At 49.8% G+C, this 22,818-nt stretch overlaps 6 protein-coding genes across 6 annotated transcripts; 3 read left to right on the top strand and 3 right to left on the bottom strand.

The window, feature by feature from the left end:
- Nucleotides 1–2,182: 2,182 nt before the first annotated feature.
- On the top strand, nt 2,183–4,659 carry PC9H_006950 (uncharacterized protein; the record flags this gene model as incomplete). The annotated part of the gene is made up of 13 exons (XM_036776488.1): nt 2,183–2,894; nt 2,944–2,968; nt 3,024–3,063; nt 3,114–3,326; nt 3,379–3,475; nt 3,528–3,566; nt 3,624–3,695; nt 3,751–3,871; nt 3,926–4,032; nt 4,092–4,230; nt 4,288–4,433; nt 4,487–4,531; nt 4,592–4,659. 13 exons carry the CDS (start codon nt 2,183–2,185, stop codon nt 4,657–4,659), a joined length of 1,824 nt encoding a protein of 607 aa, XP_036632507.1.
- A 1,854-nt stretch (nt 4,660–6,513) lies between these two features.
- PC9H_006949 (uncharacterized protein) lies at nt 6,514–8,420 on the top strand (the record flags this gene model as incomplete). The annotated part of the gene is made up of 12 exons (XM_036776487.1): nt 6,514–6,551; nt 6,613–6,762; nt 6,825–6,909; nt 6,957–7,009; nt 7,059–7,172; nt 7,228–7,294; nt 7,347–7,436; nt 7,492–7,597; nt 7,656–7,747; nt 7,816–7,837; nt 7,892–7,950; nt 8,019–8,420. 12 exons carry the CDS (start codon nt 6,514–6,516, stop codon nt 8,418–8,420), a joined length of 1,278 nt encoding a protein of 425 aa, XP_036632506.1.
- A 383-nt stretch (nt 8,421–8,803) lies between these two features.
- On the bottom strand, nt 8,804–11,393 carry LCC2_2 (laccase, multicopper oxidase, benzenediol:oxygen oxidorectuctase; the record flags this gene model as incomplete). Its single annotated transcript, XM_036776486.1, has 20 exons — nt 8,804–8,877; nt 8,929–8,987; nt 9,037–9,060; nt 9,113–9,264; nt 9,316–9,336; nt 9,391–9,521; nt 9,576–9,599; nt 9,656–9,877; nt 9,926–10,009; nt 10,065–10,088; nt 10,141–10,381; nt 10,429–10,457; nt 10,508–10,554; nt 10,607–10,664; nt 10,723–10,760; nt 10,815–10,863; nt 10,918–10,960; nt 11,017–11,085; nt 11,133–11,199; nt 11,251–11,393. 20 exons carry the CDS (start codon nt 11,391–11,393, stop codon nt 8,804–8,806), a joined length of 1,599 nt encoding a protein of 532 aa, XP_036632505.1.
- Nucleotides 11,394–11,965: 572 nt separating this feature from the next.
- On the top strand, nt 11,966–12,236 carry PC9H_006947 (uncharacterized protein; the record flags this gene model as incomplete). Its single annotated transcript, XM_036776485.1, has 2 exons — nt 11,966–12,013; nt 12,066–12,236. 2 exons carry the CDS (start codon nt 11,966–11,968, stop codon nt 12,234–12,236), a joined length of 219 nt encoding a protein of 72 aa, XP_036632504.1.
- A 2,069-nt stretch (nt 12,237–14,305) lies between these two features.
- Nucleotides 14,306–17,558, bottom strand: PC9H_006946 (uncharacterized protein; the record flags this gene model as incomplete). The annotated part of the gene is made up of 14 exons (XM_036776484.1): nt 14,306–14,661; nt 14,715–14,880; nt 14,933–15,103; nt 15,156–15,395; nt 15,452–15,744; nt 15,802–16,183; nt 16,233–16,268; nt 16,317–16,358; nt 16,409–16,457; nt 16,509–16,644; nt 16,695–16,793; nt 16,841–17,082; nt 17,146–17,410; nt 17,462–17,558. The coding sequence occupies 14 exons, from the start codon at nt 17,556–17,558 to the stop codon at nt 14,306–14,308; spliced, it is 2,574 nt and encodes an 857-aa protein (XP_036632503.1).
- Nucleotides 17,559–18,377: 819 nt separating this feature from the next.
- PC9H_006945 (uncharacterized protein) lies at nt 18,378–20,291 on the bottom strand (the record flags this gene model as incomplete). The annotated part of the gene is made up of 12 exons (XM_036776483.1): nt 18,378–18,797; nt 18,857–18,915; nt 18,967–18,988; nt 19,050–19,141; nt 19,203–19,308; nt 19,368–19,457; nt 19,511–19,577; nt 19,636–19,749; nt 19,799–19,851; nt 19,902–19,986; nt 20,043–20,192; nt 20,254–20,291. The coding sequence occupies 12 exons, from the start codon at nt 20,289–20,291 to the stop codon at nt 18,378–18,380; spliced, it is 1,296 nt and encodes a 431-aa protein (XP_036632502.1).
- Nucleotides 20,292–22,818: the final 2,527 nt, after the last annotated feature.

The raw sequence follows: 22,818 nt of genomic DNA, 5'->3' as shown, positions 1-22,818 counted from the left end.
CTATGCAGTAGATAATGTTAATGTTAACATATGCCGCCATCTAGACACGGACACGTACTTGTTCTGTACCTTGCACCTTGAGGCCTTGAGGCCTGAGATGTTGAAGTAAAAGCGAAGTACGCAGTCACAGAATGCTTTCAAGGTAATGCAAGGCGAAGATTGAGAAGGATCGCGAGCGCCTTGATCTAATTAACGCAGCGGGCGAAACTATATGTCGTTACGCAGACTTCGCAGGGGAGTTGTGGATCGCACGCGCCCTTCGCGCGTTGATACAGTAGTCTTCTTCACTGCTGCGTCTGTTCAGTGATCAATTATTAATGAGAAGCTGTGGAGATTGAGAGGGTACAGCGAACGGCAAGTGAACGCGCGAGACGTTGCACCTCAGTCTGGCATCAGCAATGATTTAGGAGTAATCAGGAGGGTGGAATTTGTGAGATAGCATACTTTAATGGTCTTTAGTCCCTTCCAGAACTTCGAGAGTGGAGTGGAGAAGCACGACCCCATTAGACGGGCTCTGGCATAACCTCCATGGTGACAATCGGAACAAAGAAAATGAGTACTGGTATATTGAATATTGAGTATTGAATATTTAATATTGAATGGTCAACGTTTCAACGCTGTCCCCTTTTTTTGCGCTCAAACTCTGGGAATATCAATGGGACGACTGGGAGATGGGGAGACGGAAGGAAGAAACGAAGTACATCAGGAGTCGTTTAGGAGGGATTAGGGGCGTCCCGCCGTTTGCGCCAACGCGAGACACGTTAAATTAAAGGACTAGCATTTTCTGTCCTCCCCGTTGGATCGAAGGGCTATGTACCTAGTGCATCGTTGCTGCACCTCACAATGGCCGGAACTGGGACTAAGACCCGGCCCAAAAGCGCGTTTGGACGCGCGTTGGCAACTTGTACGCTTCAGCTCATGGCTTATGTTATGTGTGCCATTCTCGATTTCCGTGGACGACTGGTGTAAATCGCTCGTACTTTCTCCAATGTTCTTTCTCCGATGCGTGACTCAGGTTGTCCGCTGCGCCTACAATGTATACCGGGATCCCTATCTACCTATCGGGACGGAGAAAGCATCTCGGACTCAGAAGGCGGCTTCTAGTGTCTCATCGGGCGTGAATGGTGATGCAATCATGCAAGTGGCGAGGAACCTCGGAGTATGCCCAAGGGGAAGGGAAGTGGAGGCATGAATATTTGGATGATCAGGTGCTTAGATCGGGCTGTCTGGTGTTCAGCGCTCAACGTTCAGCGCTCAGCACCCAGCACCCCGGGTGGAATGAATGTGAATGTTGGGTTTGGGCATGAGAAGACGTTTTTACATGCCAGCGAACACTCAGCGCTCAGTGCTCAGCGACGGTGGTGTACTCAGTGACGATGGTGTACTCAGTGACGATGGTGTACTTAGTACACGAACAGACTTCGCGAGGTTCGGTGGCTGGCCCTGTACTTCTGGCCCCGGAACCGAGAAGAACTGTCCGGCATACGTGATGACAAACGTATTCTAAGAAGAGAAGAGTGAAATAGGGGACCGCTTTAATCGACAAAGCCCAAGTAGATTGTTCGACAGACCCGACTTTTGCGATGTTTCCCCAGCCCGATCCGATTCCCGTTGCTGTACTTGCTGCCGCAGCATCTATGCCTGTCGTACCGCAACAGAGAGGCATGCACGCTCATCCAATGACACATGCTCGCATCGCGTTAACCACCAATGGAGGCACGTCATGCAACTCTCCGGGGGGTAGTAAGAGTGTATTTGTAGGATGCACTTATCTATCGCCCTGTAACGAAACCCACGTCCCATGGTCTCCTTCTAGAACGGCCTGTCGGCATTGGGGTCCTGCTGTGAACTCGAACATGCAAAGATAGCAACGAAACCGCCGACGCACGTTGAAAGCGAGGGGTGATAACTTGGATTTAAACTAGTTTCCGTAACAATGGGTGTTTTCGATGTTCTGATGCAGCGTTCACGTAGGTGTCTGTCAGGGCACCACGGGGAGAGAAGGATAAACGGAGAACCTACAGTGCCCGGAAGCAGGTAGGGACGACACGTGAGAGGGCCCGTCCTTTCTTGTGCCGAACCCAAACCTTGTCCCAACTTTTAATAGCCCTGACGCCAGGGGCAAATATGCACGTACTTAAATTGATGGTGCAGCTCGATACCCGGACTCCACACACCCCAGATGCCTCTTGAAGTCGAGATACCTCTCCCCACCTTGGACACGCTAGGAGCCGCCGTCCCCGCTGACCTCGACGCGAAACACGTCGCTACCGAATGGTTCAGATCGTTCGCCTCGTTGGTAGAGTCAGGAGACGCTGACGCCGTCGCTAATCTATTCCTGGACCATTCTGCCTGGAGGGACATCTTATCACTCACCTGGGACTTTCGCACCTTCGCGGGAAGGGAGAAGATCAGGACATTCCTCAACGACCGTCTGTCTGTCGCGAAACCCCACAGCTTCAAGCTCGACGCATCCTCTGTCGGGCTGCAGACCCCGTACCCGGATTTAGCATGGATACAAGCTTTCTTTAGCTTCGATACCGGCGTAGGCATATGCTCCGGCATCGTTCGCTTGGTCCCCACAGCGAGCGAGGGGTGGAAGGCGCATGCGATGTTCACCAACCTCGAAGACCTGAAGGGTTTCCCCGAGAAAATAGGCCCGCTACGCAACCCGGCTCCGAACCATGGCAAATGGGAAGCCGACCGCCGGCGGGAAGTCGCGTTCGAAGATGGGGAGCCGACGGTCCTGATCGTAGGAGGCGGACAAAGTGGGCTGGAGGTCGCGGCCCGACTGAAGTGCCTGGGGGTGAGTGCCCTGGTCGTCGAGCGGAATCCGAGGATTGGGGACAATTGGAGGCAGAGATACGAGGCGTTGTGTCTGCATGATCCCGTCTGTGCGTGTGTCTTCCGTCTCATGGATCGCGAACCTGAACGTACGTGCAGGGTACGACCACATGCCATATCTGCCGTACGTTATCGCGAGCTTTGATATGCCTGAGCAACGCTGATCGAGGCCAACCTAGTTTCCCGTCGACTTGGCCTGTGTACGCCCCGTCAAAGAAAGTCGGTCGTTACGCACCACTTAGCTCCACGTGTTACTCATCCTTTTGTAGTTGGCCAATTGGCTTGAAGGCTACGCAGAAATCATGGAGCTGAACGTCTGGACGTCGGCTTCAGTAGAAAAGGTGGTTCAAGACAAATCGTCCGGGAAGTGGATGGTGACAGTTCGGCGAGCAAACGGCGATAGAACCTTCAAGGTCAACCATGTGATCTTTGCGACAGGGATAGGAGGCGGTAAGGGCAACCTCCCGGTGTATCCTGGCATGGTATGTCTGGCGAGTGTCCTTATGGCGAGTCCTGCCTAATGGGAGTTTGTAGGATGTCTTCCAAGGACAAACCCTGCATTCGACGCAACACAATACAGCCACCGATCACACTGGGAAGAAGGTCGTCGTTATCGGGTCGGGCAGTTCAGGTCCGTACTCGTGTCGGGCGTTTGTTACGCCTAAAGTACATTCTCGTTGCAGCACACGATATCTGCGCTAATTACTACGAGAAAGGCGTTGGTGAGCCTGAATGCTTCCGAGATATTGAGTTTGGGCTCCTGCTGATGCGTAGCCTAGACGTGACGATGTTCCAGAGAAGTTCGACCTACATTATGAGCATCGCGAATGGCTGGAAGTATCTAATGGACGGTGAGACCACTGGTACCTCTAATGAAAGATACACCTAGCTTAGTGGAAACCGTAGCGTTGTACTCAGAGGACGCTCCACCTGTAGACGTCGCCGACAGATTAAACGCGTCGTTCCCGAACTCCCTCGTAGTTGATATATCAAGGCGTCAGGTACAACAAATCGCTGCGGCCGACAAGTAAGCACTCCCGCTCGTGGCTTTGACTGCCGTCTGCTAATTGGGCGTGTCAAGGGAATTATTAGATGGTTTGAAGAGAGTTGGGTTTCGAACTAACCTTGGATATAAGAATGCAGGCTCCGGTTTATTAGCTTGGGATAAAGCAGGAGGGTACTATCTAGGTCTGTTCAGCACCGATTACTACAGACATTCTAGTGATGACGGTGCAACCGGGGGCTAGATGTCGGCACCTCTCAGCTGATCATCGACGGAAAGATCAAGCTCAAAAGCGGACCTCATATCGAGTGTTTCACCAAGACAGGCCTCAAGTTCGACGATGGTAGTGAGTTGAATGCCGATGTCGTCTTGTTCGCCACGGGGTACGATGCATAGCCTACCAAGACACGGACAAGATGTTAACATTGAATCGCGTCTAGCCTAGGTGATAGTAGAAGTATTATGAGGTCGGTGTGTGACGAAGAGGTGTCGAGGAAGGTAGGAAGAGTATGGGGACTGGACCCGGAGGGGGAGATATACGGAGCCTGGCGGGACGTGGGTGTTCAAAACATGTGGTTTATGACCGGTAAGTTCCGTCCTTCGTCGAGGAGCCTTACTTCAATCACTCCATTCGTACAGGGAATCTGGCATTGTGTCGCTTCCACTCCAAGCATCTTGCCCTTCGTGAGTATACTTCCTATTTTTTTTTAGGACGCTACGAGTTGTGGCTGACTGTTTACGCAGAGATTAAAGCGATCGAAGAGGGAGTGTTCGGCTCAAGGTATCAGCTGGAGGGAAGCCTGCCAAATTGACTTTGGAGAACCTAAGAAGTGATAGAACGATAGATCCACATTGTCTTGAGAGTATTTGGAATACGTCTATGGATCATTATACTCAGAAAACATCAGTACCGAAGTAGACCATATGAATCATATATACCTTATGCGTCGATGGTTTGTCTCGCAATAGGACACGAAGTTGGGGTTCTGAACCTTCTGCCTTCTATTAGCTGTTGTCGTTCTGGTCGGTCCTCAGGATACCTAGCAATGTTCGAGCAAGTCGGTACATTCGCTGCAAGCACAACGTCAACCCTCAATCTATTCACCCCGCAGTAAATAGACGAAATTCTGTAAAATGATTATACATCAGTGGCGATCGTAAAACTGGGGGAGTAAAAACATACACAATGACTGGCATAGCAAGCATGTGGCCCTCTTATTGAGTACAGTGTGAGTTGCCGCGATTGCTGGTGATGTGTGGAACACGATACACTTACTAGCGTCGAGCAATCGGGGTGAGAGACTGAAATTTTGCCTGTGAACAAGAAAGACCCACGTGATGCATTGGGGAATAGGAGCGTCGACTTTGTTCAACCCAGTCTTCATCCATGTGAACCTAATCGTTGGACCGATACGATGTAAGTATTTACGCAAGGATAATTCTTGAGGCTAGCTTATAGCGAACCATCAGCTAATACAATGACTCATATGCCTATAGACTTCAATAATCAACCGAATCTAAGTCAGTAAGATAGATTCAAGATACAAGATGGCTTAGCTTCTCTAGTAGTCCGAACCTAGAAATTTATCGACGCACGAGCACACCGCAGTGGACCCACACTGATCCATGCATGCACCCTCGAGCTTCCAAGCCGTGATTCCCTGTTAGCGCGAGCTTGCAGTGCCAATTCGTTGCGGGACATTGATGGTGTGATGTCGTCTATTATAGTCATGTACGGTGTTGCCGAGTCCCAGAACAAAGGCAGTTACGCCGGATTGACGAGTCCCTATCGAGGAAAATGGGAGCGAACAGGGGCCTTCAGGCTGCCATCCAATTTCCAAACTTCTCGACAAACCCATTTTAACGCTGGCACAAGTGACTCCTACAGGTGAAGAAGTTTGAAGCTTGAAGAAGCTGTGTCGATAAATTTATTCGTTGATACATGGTAGTGACCCCAATTCGAGATACTTACAACCAGCAATTTGATTGTAGTAACAACGTTGACGGCGAATGCTCCATGAAGGGGATGTCGAACTGTCGAAATGCTCACTGCTTGAATTTTGAACACAGGTACCGTACGTTCAGTGTCATGTCAAGGACTTATAAATAGCAACCCGGCAAGGCGCCTAGTCGTACGGTATCTTCCGTTACGCTCAGAAGACGTAGTACGTATAACTACCGAGTACCGTTGTACCACCGGGTCTACAGGAGCCAGGATTCCGCTGGTAACAGGTCCCGCCAAGTGGTCATACGCGTCGGCAAGGTATTAACCATTACAAGTATTAGTAACATGAAGTAGCGATAAAGGTATGTTTCGCTTTATTTTCCTCCAATGTTTCTTGTAGATTTCTCAATCTATAATCCGTCAAATTGCGCAGCCACGGGGAATGTGATTCAAGACACATACGATAAGCTACGATAACGCAACCGTCGTTGCGCCGAAAGGCGAAACAAGTCGGACAACTCTGACAGGCATGATTCTGAGCGACGATTTTTAGTCCGCCGCCCCCGTGGGCGACTTGCGCCACCAGGGAATTTCCTGATGGCAGTGGTACTCCACACTTGTGGTGAAAATAACAACGCCCAAACCTACTACATATGTTCACAAGTCTACGCATGTACCTCTGCACCGTCCATCACCCCCGAACCCCGCGTCAGAACTCGCCATGACATTCGAGTTCACCCATGAGATGGCCATGGTCTCGTAAGTAAACCTTGACAAACTCTTTTCAATAGATTACAGGAACCTGACTAACGCTGGTCAGGAACCGGCTCTGGGCTGTCCCCTCCGCCGTCGGCGCAGGTCTTTGCTTTCTCGTCCTCTTGGTGATCGCAGCTGTGGGGATACATCCAAGGTCGCGATCATACCTTGATCGTGTAAGCTTTCGGATCGTCGTATACACCCTTATCGCCAAGTACGCCTGACTCGGAACCTCGAATGATCTCACCATACGACGCTGACTGCCCTGGTCAATAGTATGATATTCGGAATCTCCAGTGCGGTTGGGGGAAGCGAGACTGGCCCGGGCTTCATCTGCGGATTCTCCGTCTTCATCCTACAGGTAAGCCCCACCCGGAGTATACCTGTAATTGTTGACTTATTGTGCAGTTGACTCTGCATTTTTCGAGCTGCCTTCTCTTTGCCATTGCCCTCAACCTTCAGTGAGATTCAGTACCTTTGGTTCTTGCGCCCCGCTGAAGACTATTACAGGCTCGTCATCGTTCATAGACTCAACGGGCAGAAATTGGAGAAATATTACCTCATCGTTTCCGCTGTAATTGCGATCGTTTTAGCGGTACCACCATATGCTACTGGGCAATATGGGTAAGTGCCACCAACTACTTCAAAGTGTATCAAGACTCTTCAACTGGTTTCTCAGATGGGATCCTTTGGAACGCGTCTGTTGGTACACCAGCGATAACAGACACGAGCGAGTTCTTTGGCAGGTGCGTGGCCTACATTGTCTTTATACCCTTGTCCGTTAACTCTGCTGAATAGGCGACCACGCAAATGGGATGGACTGCTATCACCGTTATTGGCGAAGTAACATGCTCCATTGTCGTTCTCGTATTCATGATGAGACACAACGTAAGCTCAAACATCATGTTTGTTGTCTTCACACTGACGACGTGTTTCCGGGTAGGCCCGCACAAGGAAGATATTCGTTCCCGTTCGTACGTTCACGGAGACAACGACTGCGTCAGGTGTCGTTATCGCAAACAGACACAGGAACATTATCTTCCGTATTGGTGAGTTCGGCTTGGTGGCTCTTCGTTGCATCGTAGTTCTCAACAATCTATTCGTCAGGACTCTACCCAATTGCGTCGTGTTGCGTAAATCTTCTCAGCGTCGCAACTGCATTGCATTCAACATTATCCAACGGTATACACGATCGAACCGTAAGTAAATCCAAACCCCTCACTGATTCGCGTACGCTGACACTCATGCTTTCCCGCTTCTCCCGCAGGACTATAACATTCTTTTACTCAGTACGTAACGCGGCACTAGCACCCTAACATGTACGTCTAACACTAGATTTACAGGTGATACCCTCTACGGTGGACGCGCTATAGTGTACGCCCTACTTGCGGCTTCCGATCCAGTGCGTTTAACCCCCTATTTTTCCCTTTGCGGCCCTCCCCAGCTTTGCTTGACCTCGTCCTCAAATAGGCCCTTATTCGTGGCGTCCGAGCGTTGGTTTCACATGTAACTGGCGATACGCAAGGAACAACAAGCTCAGGCATGAAGGGTGGATCAACCACATATACCGAGCCAGATCTACGCCCGAACGAGGTATTCGTCGAACTCTCAACGATTACGGCAACAGACAAACTACCGAACGAGGAGGCCGATACAAGTCGTGCTATGGGCGACCACAAAGACGAAGATCATCGCGATCGCCAACCACATCATGAGAAGTATTTATCGGATGCTGACCCCGATGCCACGTCCAATAACAATAACTACGATGTGGAGGTAGCCAGAGTGCGCTCTGGAGGTCTTCGGAACCGGATGAGAGAAGCACGGAAGAAGGACAAGGAAGAGCTTGAGGCATTTACGCGGCAAATTTAATGGCGGACCTTTCGTATAATATTACTTGTATAATATTACATTACTCGTGTACTAAATAAGCTATTGGAATTAACTTCCTGTTGTAACTTCCTACGACGGTTTAACAAAAGCCGTGTGTGATATACATATGGACTCATCAAGAAGGCAATCATATGTCTACTGTCGGCCCTCCACCGACGCGCACCTCGCCTTGGGTTGGCATCCCTCTAGCACCCGCAGGAATGGTCTTTCTGGTGACTTTGGCAACAAGACATATCATAAATATTCGCTGTGAATCATCGTGCTACGTATTCATACAGATAAGTTCAGTTACATTCTTTGTGAAAACCAACGAAAGCGATCGTCCCGAATTGATCCCATTCATGCCTTTCGTACTCAGATACCTAGGTTGGGAGCAAACCGCCTTTTTCCTCGTCGGTGAGTGCATCATAGATAGGACACAGTGCATCCCAAGATGCTGCCAAGCTAGGCTTAGCAAAAAACCATCAACGAGTAAAGCTTAGCTTACCTGGAGGGTTCTCGGTGTTAACGGATGGCGCGTCCTCCGCGAACACGACAGCAAGACCACTGCAACAAACATTAATACATCTCTGAGATTGGAAAGAGAGAGACGTACATCTCAAGATGCCAGTCAATATGGCTACGCGTGCATGGTGAGAAAGCGGTCATTGGGAGATAACCTCAAGACTTACCAGTGGAGGAACCAAGGTCCTGGGTTGTCAGTTACAAATCGAATAGTGACATTATCATCTGTGCTGACACCAGTATTGACGACATCGCGTCGTGCCGGAGTGTCGAAGTTATAGGTAGTCATCCCGGCACTCCTAATGACGTCGAAAGTGTGCTGCACGAGGTCTCAATATAGACGTCCAGAAGCTCCAACAAACGCACTTACACCGTGAAGATGGAAAGGGTGCTAAGTAAAAATTTGTTGAGTAAACCGTACTTGGCGCGAATGGGCTTGACTTACGGGGCCACCAACAGCTAACGCAGGCATCGAAAGTTCGATGACTTTGTTTGGTGGTAACTCGTAAACGCCCCCAGCGGGTAGAAGAGAAGCTGCAGTGACCGCGCCAGAAAGGATCTGGAGGAGGACGGGCGCTATGAAAACAGGTTCAGAACAACGGAAGGTGAAACAAGGATCGTTACACTTACCGGTGGGAGGGTGGAAGGGATTACCTTGATGGCCATCTATAAACAAACGCGAGACAAAGACAAGGACAGACATGGCTTACCGTTAATGGTCATCTCGAAAGTAGTAAAGTCGAAGTTTAAGGCAAGATTGATGTTAACGTCTGCTCCACCAGGCACAGGGGGTCCGGGTGCACCAGGATTTGAAAGAGGGACGAGATCAGTTTCCAAGAGGGGGACAGGGCTCGCTGGTTCGGTTGTCGTTGGGTCGGCATTGGGTGCTAAGATGTACCGTAATATAGCAGAATTGACTCCACCAACGTAGCCTGATGGAGATTAAAGATTGCACGTTGTCGAGCATTGAAAGGACTTACCAACTGTCCCCAGGTTCGGCTGAGCACGAATCCAGTAATTCCCGATCTGCTGGTTTGCCTTCAACACGAACGAGTATCTTTGACCTATTGTGAGGTATTCAGGGATCCGAATCTTAGAGCCAACGGGCATGCAACTTACCTGCGAATATTTGTATGCTATCCACTACATCAAGATGATTCAGAATGTGTTTGTGTTGTCAGTATATGAAACATACCTTCAACAGGTTGGACATTGACTGCATCAGCTTCAATAACCAGGAGCTTGTGGCCGTCGATCGAGAACGTCCAGTTGGGGTCGCACGATAAAGATACTAATCGGAAGCGATATCTCAAACCCCAAAGTACACGGACTACAGCTAGTGGAGACGTGGGTCCACCAGCATAGCGGCCCAATCCATTGATAAGCGTGCTGTCGGGAGTAGGGATTGGTCCATTTTGTGGGGCCACGACATGATACTAAGTTTCATCAGTAGGCATTCATTGCGGTACGGAGGCTAACCTACCCAGTCTTCGAGTGTAATGACAGTATCCGCTATTTTGGGAGTGTTAGCGGAGAATTAAATACAACTGCACTATATTCACCATTGTCTATATCATAGCGGAGCCTGTGCGGATCGAATAGATCGTATCTATCAAATTATAAAATCAGTGATATGTCCACGCCCTTGCGATGTTTCTTACACTACGAAAGCGCCTCTGAGTCCATCACAATATTGAGTCGAAAGATGCGAATGGTACCCTACAAAACGAAACGTTGTGAAAACCCATAATCCGAGATGAAACCAAAATCAACTCACAAAATGTACCAGCTTGATCGGGAACCTTGAAGTCGTACCTGGGGTAAGCAAGAGTGAGATAAAATCTGCATCGCCGTGTAATTTATCCATACAGGAAACTATTTCCAGCAGCGATTGGGCACTGGGTGACGAAGGCGGGTCCTGACAACAGAGTGTGAGCAAGGTATCACCTTCGTAGCATACACAGTGACATACCATCAGCCCACGACGTACCGGCTTGGAAGAAGCCATGCCAGTGCTATAGATCAGAGCTAGTCAAATGTGTGGCAATATGGTATACATGCGGAATCATACAATACTCGTAGTCTTCAACATTGTTGTATCGGTGAGCTCATTGACAACGTTCAGCTTGAAGTTGTTGCCCTAGGGGGCGTTAGCAACGAGCGCCATAGGTGTAGAATGCCGTGCACCTTCCAGCCGCGAATAAGGACACCTGGATTGGTTGCTCCGGCAGTAGTCTTGCCAGCAACGACGGCGCTAGTTTATGATGCTAAGTACGGGCACCGATCGTTGAGCTAAAGTACTTACGAGCGGCTGAAGCCATCGGGGGAGACCACTTTGTTCACAATGCGCATATTGCCCGTAGGCCCTATGGTCTCGACAGCATTGGCCCCCGACTGAAGCCAGAGGAAGAGCGTCAGCGAGGCGAGAAAGCGGGAGAATGTGCGCATGGCGTGAGTGACTCGACTCGAAGTCGATGGGTTTCTACCTCGCAATTGAGCCGCGTATTTATGTCTACAGGGCAATAATCGATGAGAGCATGCCCGGGTGGAACAGAAAGATTTCCGTAAACGATAACATCATCGAACTGACCAATCTTTGACAGTCGCGAGAGGAAGGCGGCTGAGCACCGGTGCCACACCAGAAACTAAGTACAAGGAACAGAACCCGGGGGTACGAAAAGGCGGAAGGCAAAATAGACGTGAAGGGTAGTAACTGAAACCCGTTCCATTTGACGCGGTTAGGGTCACCAGGATGGACTGTCCCTGAACCAAGGCCTGTCCTGAACGTCGATCTGAGAGAATGCAGGACGTCCGAGCTTCGGTACTGCGGGAAACAGTGGCATGAGAGCGGGCGATAACTGCTCAGATATCTATCTGAGATGAATTTCGCCTTCGGATCTCCTGTAGACAGTTAAACGACTAAATTAAAAGAGAGAAAATAAGGAGAGAAACAATACAAATAAGAGCACCCCATAAATCCATTCCCAAGAGACGTCGCCATCGCCATCTTCTGTCATACAATGATCAAGGTTCTCTCTATTGTCATCTGCGCTCTTGCTGGGTTCGCCGTAAGTAGTGTACCTCAGCAGCGAGCACATACTCACCCACATATTCACATAGGTTTCTCAAGATCTTCCTGTGCTCACCGCACAGCGCTTGGTCAATGAAATTATCAGCGAGTCCCCATTCATCGTCACCCGAACGGTCGAAGTGGTTTGGACCCAGAGTCCAAGCATCATTGTACCTGATACAGTGACCACTACTTCGTACGCGAAATCCATTGGATTCTAGCTGGTAAGTTGGTATCGGCGACTCCGTTCGACCGTGCGGTGTATTGACCTTTACAAGCCTTACAAGGACCGTGACACGAACACACGCAGGGCGTCAGGTCCAAGGAAGCGAGCCACATTTTCGTTCGGACGCTGCAATTACTCTGAAATGTATTAGGATGAAGGAATTTTGTAAAAGATATGAACCTTACAAATATGAACGAAAGAATGTTTGATACAATCGGAACCGTCGCGCGATCACGCCCTAAGCCGCAGTAACAGGCATTTCCCACGAACTTGGACCAAGTCTGCACCATGAGTCAACTAGGACTTGCCACTTCTAAGGTACCAGAGATTCAGCTACAACGTTGAGAAGTAGGCGTGTCTTTGACAGTTCTCTCTGTCAGGCAAATTTCTTCATCAGCTCGGGAAGCTCCAAGGACTCGGCTTGTGGGCAACCGCCGACACTCCGCTACATTAAAGGCATTAATCCCTCATCCCTCTACAGATTCCTTCTACTATCAAGGTACTATCTTTTTCATCCGTAAAGATGGCCAAATGGATTCGTAATCGCGGTCGGTGGTCGGCGGATGCCACTTGATCTAGACCTTTGTATGTACAACACCGCTAATCAGATTTAATCAGCTAACCATGGACAACAACTTGCCGTGCACAGATCCTGCGTACGCGTCAGCCGAGGCATTCGCGGCCATGATTCAGGCACTATGTGTACTCGGCTTAGTGACACGATTCATAATGTCTCCATGCATGCAGTCTCAAAGGCACAACAAGACGTCTTGCTGATGTCTGGTGGACTTGGCGGCTGAACGTCCGCGCAATCGTGGGTACACACCCCCGGCGTTGGGGTTAGTCTCGGGATCGTGAGTGCAAAACAATTGATTCCATCGTCTATACAAATGACTTACGTTGTCGCCCACTAAACCACCTACGTAGTACTTCATCAGTATTGAGTCCGCACCAATGACGGCGACTGAATGGAATCGGATACGCTGATCCGGTGGTAACTTACCTCTCTAGCATTCTTTTGACTTTGCGTTGTGCTCGGTGTTGACGACCATGTTCCTCAGACTTGGAGGCTCTCGAGAAAGCATCGAAGAGAATAAAGTCTACACATCTTCGATGTAGCCCACCAAGGCACTATCAACCGCGAGGCAAAGAATTCATTAGTCGTGCTGAATTCAAAGCGGCTTGGCTTGTTCGCTACTTTTTTCCAAGGGCGTCCACGGGAGTGAGCGATTAGGTTTCACTCAGGCTCACTCGAGGCTGTACTCGTTCAGCGTCTGATCCGTCCGTCCCCCAGGCTCAGCCACGACGTCGACGACTTAGTGGGGATAAGTTGATCAGGTGAGTGCGCCAATATTCCCTCGGGGCGTCTGATTTGAGAACAACGATTGGCCAGCTTGATCTCAGAACACAACGACCGCGTTACTCGGTTCAGGCCGAAGGACAGGTGCAATGTTTTGTCGTCCTCCTATTTTACTTACGTCCCTATGCCCAAGACAATGGCTTTGTGCATCGATTCCAGGGCTGCTCAGTTACCCTGAGTGAAGTGCATGGGGTGATGTCATTGTCGGGTAGTCACTATTCCCCAAAAGAGTACAATGTCGCGCCAGCAGAGGCGAAACGACAATTGGGCTGTAATTGTTGGCAGTGGCGTCTATGAACTCAGACTGTCCTAGCCTGAGTACCATAAACCCGCCGATGCGATATCCCCTGAAATAGACGTCGTCGCCTTGGCCGTAGCGCAATCAACGATGCACTTGAGCTTTTAGGACGTAGGGTCTACCAGGGGTCAACACACGACTACCGGGAGCCGTGGGTGTGATGCATCTTCCAGCGTACTAGGATTGGTTGCCACTGTTCGGTCAGACTTCTTGAAGGCACTCAACGGACAATGATGACCTTCTCCGAGAGATATCGTGTTTTCAATTTGTCCAGTGAACCCAGAGGGGGCGACTCCTAACCTGTGTCGGGCTAGTGCAGTGTCCATTATTCATTGCGGAATCTGATGCTATTCACAGGGAGATACCCAACAGTAGATTGTTCCATATTATATACCACCGACGGATATTAGACGACAATGACACCGGCGACGCATCCAAGAAGAGTAGCATCGACAGTCCCTCCTGTCTCTTGGTCCAACCACCCATCAAGTCGTTCGAATACCTTCATCGCGGCGCCGCCTTGCTCCTTAACACTCTTCTTCCCGGGCCACATTCCCTTCTCAAGGATCCCGTTGAAATCGACCTTCAGTGCACCGCTTGGCGGACTGGATGAGGACGAGGAGTCAGGTAGCTTAATGACCATGTCCACAGACCACGTGTCGATCCCGTAGAATGAAGCTTCCTTGACGTGGTGACGGGCAAATTCGTCGGGTGGGTTGTCATCAAGTGTCCACTTCAATACATGAGCGTCGAAAGCAATGACTACGAACGACAAATATTAGTGACGGGAACTGATACTAGGATGGCGCAATTACCAGTCCAAATGACACCTGGGTGGTATATTCGGAGTGTGAAACTTCTGGTGCCCTGGGCGAAGTCTGTTACGTCGTTGATGGCGGACACCGTGAAAGTGTTTCCAGAGGCCCAAGGGGAGACGTAAGTAGGGTCGACAACGAGGTCGACCTTATACGGGGTCAGAAACTGCGGGAAGAAGTCAGATCATCTGCAACAAAGGAGGGCAGAAAGGACTCACGGCGGAGAAAGGGAATAACGGATCCCAATTCGGATTGTGATCATGCATGGCCTCCAACGACAATGCTTCCTCCTTCCCAGTGAACAACCCAGCTATACTATTTGCAAGCAAGTCAAACCCTGGGGCGCCATCAGCGGTAGCAATATGTAAGTGTTGTTCTTGGGAGGTGATCTTCAAATTGAGCATTAGTACTTGTGCGGGCGCTGACCATTCAGACTCTCACATTCTCCAAATGTAAGACAAAAATACGCTTCTGGTGCATCTCGTCGAACGGTTTACGCATAGCGAAAACGGCCATGGTCACAACGGTCACGGTGAAAAACAGGCCTGTCGCGCGGACCAAGAACGGACGGCCGAATCTGTGGAAGAAAGGAAGGGCAAGAGGGACCAGCTGGGCACCCATGACCGAAACGAGCGTAGCAATCACATTGTCGGCAGGGACATGGCCCCCAAGACGACCAGTCTAGTTACACAAGTTTCAGCTTCGATCGCTTGTAATGGAGGCGGGTTGCAGCATACCAAGGGCACGAACACTTCGAGCGTTGGAGCCATAGCCTGCACGTTGCTGAGCAGAGGGAGGAATTGTCCTAACGAGTATGTCCACAGGGATATCTCGCCTCGCCTTTGGCCAGTGATCAGACGGTTGAGGAGTAGAGTCAAATAGAGCGGTAGTGCACTCATGAAGAGCATGACCGCCGATCCAACATTCAGCATCTGGATCACCACAGCTAAGAAAGACTGTGTAAGGAGCACGGCGGCTAAGGCGTCATGCTCATCAACAGGAGCAAGGAGTAGCTGTGAAGCCACAGCGCCTTAGAAAAGAGGAGGATTGAGGCTCCGAACACATAGGAGTTATTAATGAAGCATACCTAAAAACGCCGGGGGTCCGAACAAGACGACGGTGGAGAACTCTCTGGAGAACCAGCTCATCCCCTTCCCGAGTCCGTATTGCATGATGGCGGCGACGATGTTTGGCACTACTACTGCGCCTATACCGGCATAAACTAAGGAAATAATTCCTGGCACCAGCCCGCCGGACTTCGCCTTCGAAGACGAAGGGACGGTGTAGATGAGTACCAAGAAGAAGCTAACATATAAAACCTTCGCAGTCGCAAATGACCAACTGAAGAAGAACCCAGTATGGGAGATGAAGACGGTCGATGGGGCTGTATATCCCGATGTAAGTGAAGGCAAGGGCGAATCGGGAGAGGATAAGTGTTGCAAGAGGGCCAAAGCGTTTTCGCCCATGTGCTAGGACGACGTTATAGGGGTACGTCGCTCAAGCATAACTACTACTTACCTGGGCTACCCCTGCTTGAATGTTTTCGACTAGATCCTGTCAAGGTGTCAGCGATGGGGACAACCAAAAGTATAGGGTGCTCACCTTTCGCATATGGTACAGATAGCTGTTACCAACCACCGCCATCTATACAGTCCTTGTCAATACTGCATCTGGCTCGAAGACGAAATACTCACGTCCAGCCCTGCAACGTTAAGATATTCCTCGAACTGCCGGAAGTCAGTGCTAGAGCAACGCGTTCAAGGCCCGTTCATTGAGCATGGAAATAACACTTACTCCGAGAGAAGTACTCCCGAGCTGAAGATATCATTGGCAAGAATAGTACCGAATGGTCTTGGGACGTGAGAATAGGCTTGAATCATTTCCTCCGATGTCGCCTGAAAGAGCATCTCCCGTCCCGTCGAGCCCGCGGCTATGTACGATCTTCAGCCACATCCAAACATAACAAACGGCCGAACGTACCTTCCAAATTGATGGCAGCGCGTACGGTAGGTGCTGTGGAGTGTTGGGTAGAATACAGGTGGGACCCGTCCTGAAGAGATTCTTCGGCGTTGTTGAACACTTGAAATTGTCAGCGGATATCGCAGCGAGGCAGTCGCCGCACGTACAGAATACGATGGCATGCTTAGGTGACCAGCCGGGTGAACTTACGAGGACACGGATGCATTCCAGCATAACACCGACAGAAAGGGCATCGTCCGCAGCTCCTGGACTGGGAAGCGTACTATCCAAGTGAGAATTTACCAAGACCGCGTGTTCTTTCCCTTCCGGTGTCCCGTCTGAAACTCGAACAACAATGTTTGTCAGGTTGACGTATGTCTTGTACAGTCGCTTCGCCATCATATCAAACCTATAGGCCATCGATGAGCACGAAACGAGGTACCTGGACTTCTGATTTACGTGATTTACGAACCTATGACTGCCGCTACCCTGCTGGCGCCAGACCTCGCACTCCAGCTTCCGGTGTCCCTCTTCCCTAACTACTTGCTCGCATAATTCCTTCATTCGGTTCGCTTGTTGCCACATCCATTCGTCCGCCAGCGCATGTTCGTACGTGCCAACTGTCCTATAGCCAATGTCCTCTGATAGATGCTGAGCATAACTTAGAATACGAGTTTCAGAGATTTGGGGTAAATTAGTGAGGGGGTCATGAAGGTCATGGATTGGTGTTGGTAAGTCTGTCGCCAGCCAGTGAGCTTCGGCTCTCCCAGGAGCAACGCAAAACTCACTGTAGTGATGCTTGAGTGCCAAAAGCATTGAACCCAATAACACGGGGAAAATTGTCAATAATGAACGCAGCGGTCCCCATTGCGCAGTCGCGGCCATGTTGGTAGCCTCTGGGCAAGCGAGAGGGGAGTTTGCTGGAATTAGATTTCTAAGAATCTACGGTACAATCGCCGCAGAGGCTTTTCTAGGCAAGGTGGGGGTTGAGCTTGTTGCTTGCAGAACCACGGCCTCTATTTCGAGAGCTTCCATTTTTGACTGTGAGAATGTTTCTCTGACTGTGGAAATAAATATATAGGAGCTAGGAGTTACTTAATGGTTCCTTTAACCCATTACGGAATAGCCCTCGACGGAAAACGCAACGTGCCCTCACCAACATCTGGAAGTCCATAGTCTCCGACGAATTTCTCTCTAAGGCGGCCACGAGCCCTATTACCATGGGAAATGTATCTGATAACCACAGTCACGGTGGTCGTGTATTACTGGTGGGCCCAGGTCTCAAAATATAGGTGCACTCAGGCTCGATGATAGAATTCTCAGTGGTAGCCACTGTCAAGGTGACAGTATGCCGCTCCAAGGGATACCACATCAGCGGGCTTATGTCACTCGGACTAGGGCAGTCTGACACTGCCATTAATCACAACCCAAGTGTTGTTTCGCCTCCACTGTTACTGCGAAAATCAATTCCAGAACTAACATTGACGTTAGAGGTACAATGATAACCTAACCTAGCACAAGCGTAAACACAATGATTGTGTGTAGTAGTGTAACGTACGAATATACGAATATAACTATCTAACAAACTACAGTACATCGTCTCTTCGGGGCAACATAGCGTCGCTGCCATCCGAACACCGCTCTCGCCCTGGGGTATCAAATAAAAATAATACATACAACCGAATACAAAGAGGCATCCACCCGTCAAATTTGCCTTGTGAAGGCCTCCAGTTCCTCCTTGTCCTTCTTCTGCGCCTCTCTCCGCCGCCTTTGGATCCCAGCAGCACGCGCCCTCCCTGCTTCCTCATCATAGCTATTGCCGGGCTGCTCTTTTGATTGATCCCCGCCCTCGCCTTGAGACAGGAAATTCTCGATGTGATGGCGCTGGTGGTCGGGATGGTCCATCTTGATGTCGGTCGTAGCGTTGTTGTCGTCGACTTCGCCGGAAGATGACTGCGGCATCTTGTCGGTAGCCGTTATTGTCGACAACTCCACGAAGACTTCACTTGGCCTGATTCCGTGTCCAGATATTGTGGTTCCAGTCTTCCCGTCTGATGAGGTTGACGTTCCGTCTGTACCATATAAGACGTGTGAGATGAGGGCTTTAGCGCCTCGTACAAGAGCCTAGAAACATTGACGATGATCAGTTTCGGTATAAGAATGAACAAGAGGGAAATATTCACCGGATCAGAAGCCGCTAGTAACGCGTAGACTATAGCTCGCCCGCCATATAGAAGATCGCCTAACACAATGCGTCAGATGGACATTCGGAACCATCACCTTTGAAACTCACTGAGTAGAAGAACATTGTAATCCTGAGCAAAGATGAAGCATCAGGACCGGCGGGATAAGATATGAACGATAGATTTGGCTTACAGTTCGATCGTGAATACCATGGGAGATGGTCGAATGCAACGCAGTGACAATACTCAGAAGATTGACACAACAGGATGCTACGGGATAGAGTGCTACAGAGGCAAATTCCGATGAGACTCGCAGGGAATTTCTACGCGAAGATTTGAAGCTCACCAACGCGAATAATGATACTTCGATGTCTATTAGCATAAACAACGGCCGATGCTGAGGTCGTCTCCGAGAATGTGCGAACTGGGACGAATAGCTTCTTGGTACGAGCCTACGCAAAAAAACCCGCGATATGAGCATGTGGCTGATCGAAGCAAGGCTGTATCTCACGTTGTGTTTCATCATAAATATAAGAACGATAGACGAGCAGACGACTTCGCCAACGACGGTGAGGAAGGTCATCCCCATTTGTGTGGTGGCCTGCGAACCAGTTAATCATGGAAGACCGATAGTCCATAGCGTGGACTACGCACCTGCCAGATTATCCGGTCGTGTCTGTTGTCATTCGTGTACCAACAAACTCGTTCCAAGGGATCCCACCTACGGCGAACATGTCGGAGTGAATGGTAGTACGAGGCGATCGTCTTTGTAAACTCACCCGTATTGTCCAGCAGCGTATGGTGGCACAGCCAGGATGATCGCGATGAAAGTAGATATGATGAGGTAGTATCTCTCCAACTTTAGCCCATTGAAGCCATGGACAACGACGAGTCTGTGGTCGTCTTTAGCACGACAGAGGGAAATAGGGGCGCAAATCTCACTGAAGATTAAGGGCAATGGCAAACAGAAGACAGCTCGAGAATTGCAGAGTCAACTGCATCACGGCGCGTTAGAGATCGTCGCAAATCCAAAACCAGAACTCACCTGTAGAACAAAGACTGAGAATCCACATATGAAGCCCGGACCAGTTTCAGTTCCACCAACTGCACTGGCAATCCCGAAGATCATGCTGTGAACAAGGTTGATTAGTGTCGTCGAGAGGAACTATCTGAGGCTCTGTCGTACTTGGCGGTAAGGGCATATACCACGATCCGAAAACTAACACGATCGAGGTGTGATCGCGACTTCGGGTGTATTGCGACGACTGCGATCACCAAGAGGACGAGGAAGCAAAGACCGGCACCGACAGCAGAGGGGACAGCCCATAGGCGATTCCTACATGACACGAAGAGATCATGAATACCACGATTCGATCAATAGGAGGTTTGAGACGCACGAGATCACGGCCATCTCATGGGTGAACTCGAATGTCATGGCGGGCCTTATTCCTTAGGGATGTTCAGGAGAGGTGGGAGGAGGTAGAGATAATCATGAAACTCGCAAACATATGTAGTTTTCATGAAGGAATGGTGATGTTTTCGCTGTGAGCGCGGGTACCAATACCATCAGCAAATCCCTGGTGGCGGCGGCAACTCAAAAAATAACGCCTGTCTAAAGTGTCGTTCGACTCGTTTCGCCGGAGGACCGATCGTAGTGTTATCCTATTGCAGCCTATCACACTTATCCTTAAACTCGACAGTCCCTGATTTCCCTGGCTGAATGTGTTGCGCATGACGGAGTGATCTTCTTGAAGGAAATGGAGGATCTAAAGCTTTAGATCACGTAGACTGATATTGGCTTCTCGGGAAACAGTTCTACATCTTGTTGGTAGGAGATATAGTGATCGAGGCACACTGTACCTAGCTACCGGAGACTATGGTTCTCCACAGTAGCTTCCCCAGCCTCGTCATGATGTCCAGGAAGTAAAAGTAGTATGGTGAGTTGCCGTTGCATCTCGTGACAGACAGTCGCAGTCAGACGCACAGCACTAGAAAATAATGAACGGAGCTTATAACGGGGCGCTGGATCAAAAATTTCAGACCTCTTTGACTTGGGTTTACCGTCATAGCGGTACATCTCAACTTGAGAAACGACCAACTCTAAAAGCGAAGGCGCCCTCCATCGTGCATCAACGAACGCGAGCTCCCCTGGAGGAAGGGATAGACGAGAGGACGGTACCAGCTTTATTCACGAATCTCGGGCTCTGAGAGCTCTGGGAGATGTAGGTCGCTATCTTCCGGCGTGGTGGCAGTTTATTTGTACCCTCATCGCCTCCCATCTTTTATCTAAGACGAACATGGGCAAAACGTCAAAACAAAATAGACAGGTCATTATACTCATGTACCTGGCGGGATCCCCAGTCCTGTCCAACCGTGGAGGGTGAAAATGTGAAAATGTGATATTGTCCGAGAAATGAAAAGATCAAGCATCAATTACCGCTGGGCCTCCTCTATCAATTAATAACGGCTGCTGCTGACCAGATACGCCTGCTATATATCTTCATGATGCGCTGGGATGCTACTGACGAGTTCGTGCGGAGTTCGTCCAATGCGACTGCAACTTGCCAGGGTTCTTTTTTTTTTCTTCTCTATGTTTCATGTGGCCATTGCCGTGCGTTCGTACAGGCATTGTTAGGGGACGATGGGCTGCTTTCATTCTTCGTCGTATAGCGTTGGATCATGATGAGAATGCGTCACCATCGAGTGAGTGTGGAGAAAGGCGCATCGGACGAATTTGAGTTTCGGGATCAATTGAAGGTAGCTTCCCCGATTAGGAGATTTTCGCGACTTCGCCGCAACGGTCATCTGAGACTGGATTAACAACCTTGAGGGGCAGAACTGAAAAATGCGTTAAGAGGTAAGCATCTATCTATACACAATATATCGGATAAGATGACTGGCAAGCAAGCAGGTAATAGATTACAATTCAGGACTGACTAAAGAGTTGGACGAGGTAGCAAGGCCGTACAGATTCCAAGTACTCAACGACTCTCAGCGAGCTTGAGTTCTTCAACGGCTTCAGCTTCGGGGCGATTGTAACAAAAAGACGACTAGTTTCTCACCTGAAAATCCACTTGTTCCCTTCCCCAAGTTCGCCTTAGGTCTGGTATGTGGATGGACGAGACACGCTTTCCCTCTCCATCTTGATTCAAGAGGCCGGTGGTTCATTTGGTCGAAGCAACCGCCGACCCCATTGTCGAGCATCACCCGCATCTTAGTGAGTCTGATTCTGTATGGGTGCTTGAGTTTCGTGGCGGTATCACTGCGCGACTCTTGTATCACTTTTTCTATTGCCCGAAGCCTCGGCCGCTTGGTAGCCTTGCATCTTCTTGATTCACCTTCATCTTCGAGTCCGTCGTTCTCCCGGTCGACGAGTCGACGCTTGACGCCTTGAGTCTCAGCGGGAATCGTAGCAATACGCGTAGGCACGCCCGTGGTCTCTGCACAATTCTTTGATGACTCGGCGTTCATTTCTGGATCCTGTGGAACGCTCAGCAACCGATTGCCTGCAATCGATGTAAATGTACCTCGTTCTGCAAGACACTGTCGTACCCTACCACGGCGACATCCTGACAGCAAGTCCCATCCAAATTTAAGAGGAAGGTCAATGCGTCCTCCATCGCTGACACCCTTGCGGATATTGACGGCATGAATTCGAGCAAGTACTCCAAATCTCTGAGTGTTTATCTGTACTGACTCAGTCTCGAACCTAGTCCATAGAAATGCAAACGGCTCCCTACCTCGACAATACAATGTCAGGACCGGCTCGACGCTTGCGCGGAGAGAAAGAGTTTTGGAGTTTTGGTTCGTCAAGACCTTTATCTTATAATTTCGCGTGAGATTGTGGCTTGATACGCTCTGGTCCGGCAAATTGTGGAGGACGTGGCTCTGCTCATCATGCCAAGCTCTCTTTTGCCCATAACCTCACCCTCCCCGAGCTACTGTCGGGAAGGTGTCGGAAC

The sequence above is a fragment of the Pleurotus ostreatus genome, assembly GCF_014466165.1.
Source record: "Pleurotus ostreatus strain PC9 chromosome Unknown scaffold_4, whole genome shotgun sequence".
NCBI lineage: Eukaryota > Fungi > Basidiomycota > Agaricomycetes > Agaricales > Pleurotaceae > Pleurotus > Pleurotus ostreatus.
This window is presented reverse-complemented; position numbering and strand designations above follow the sequence as displayed.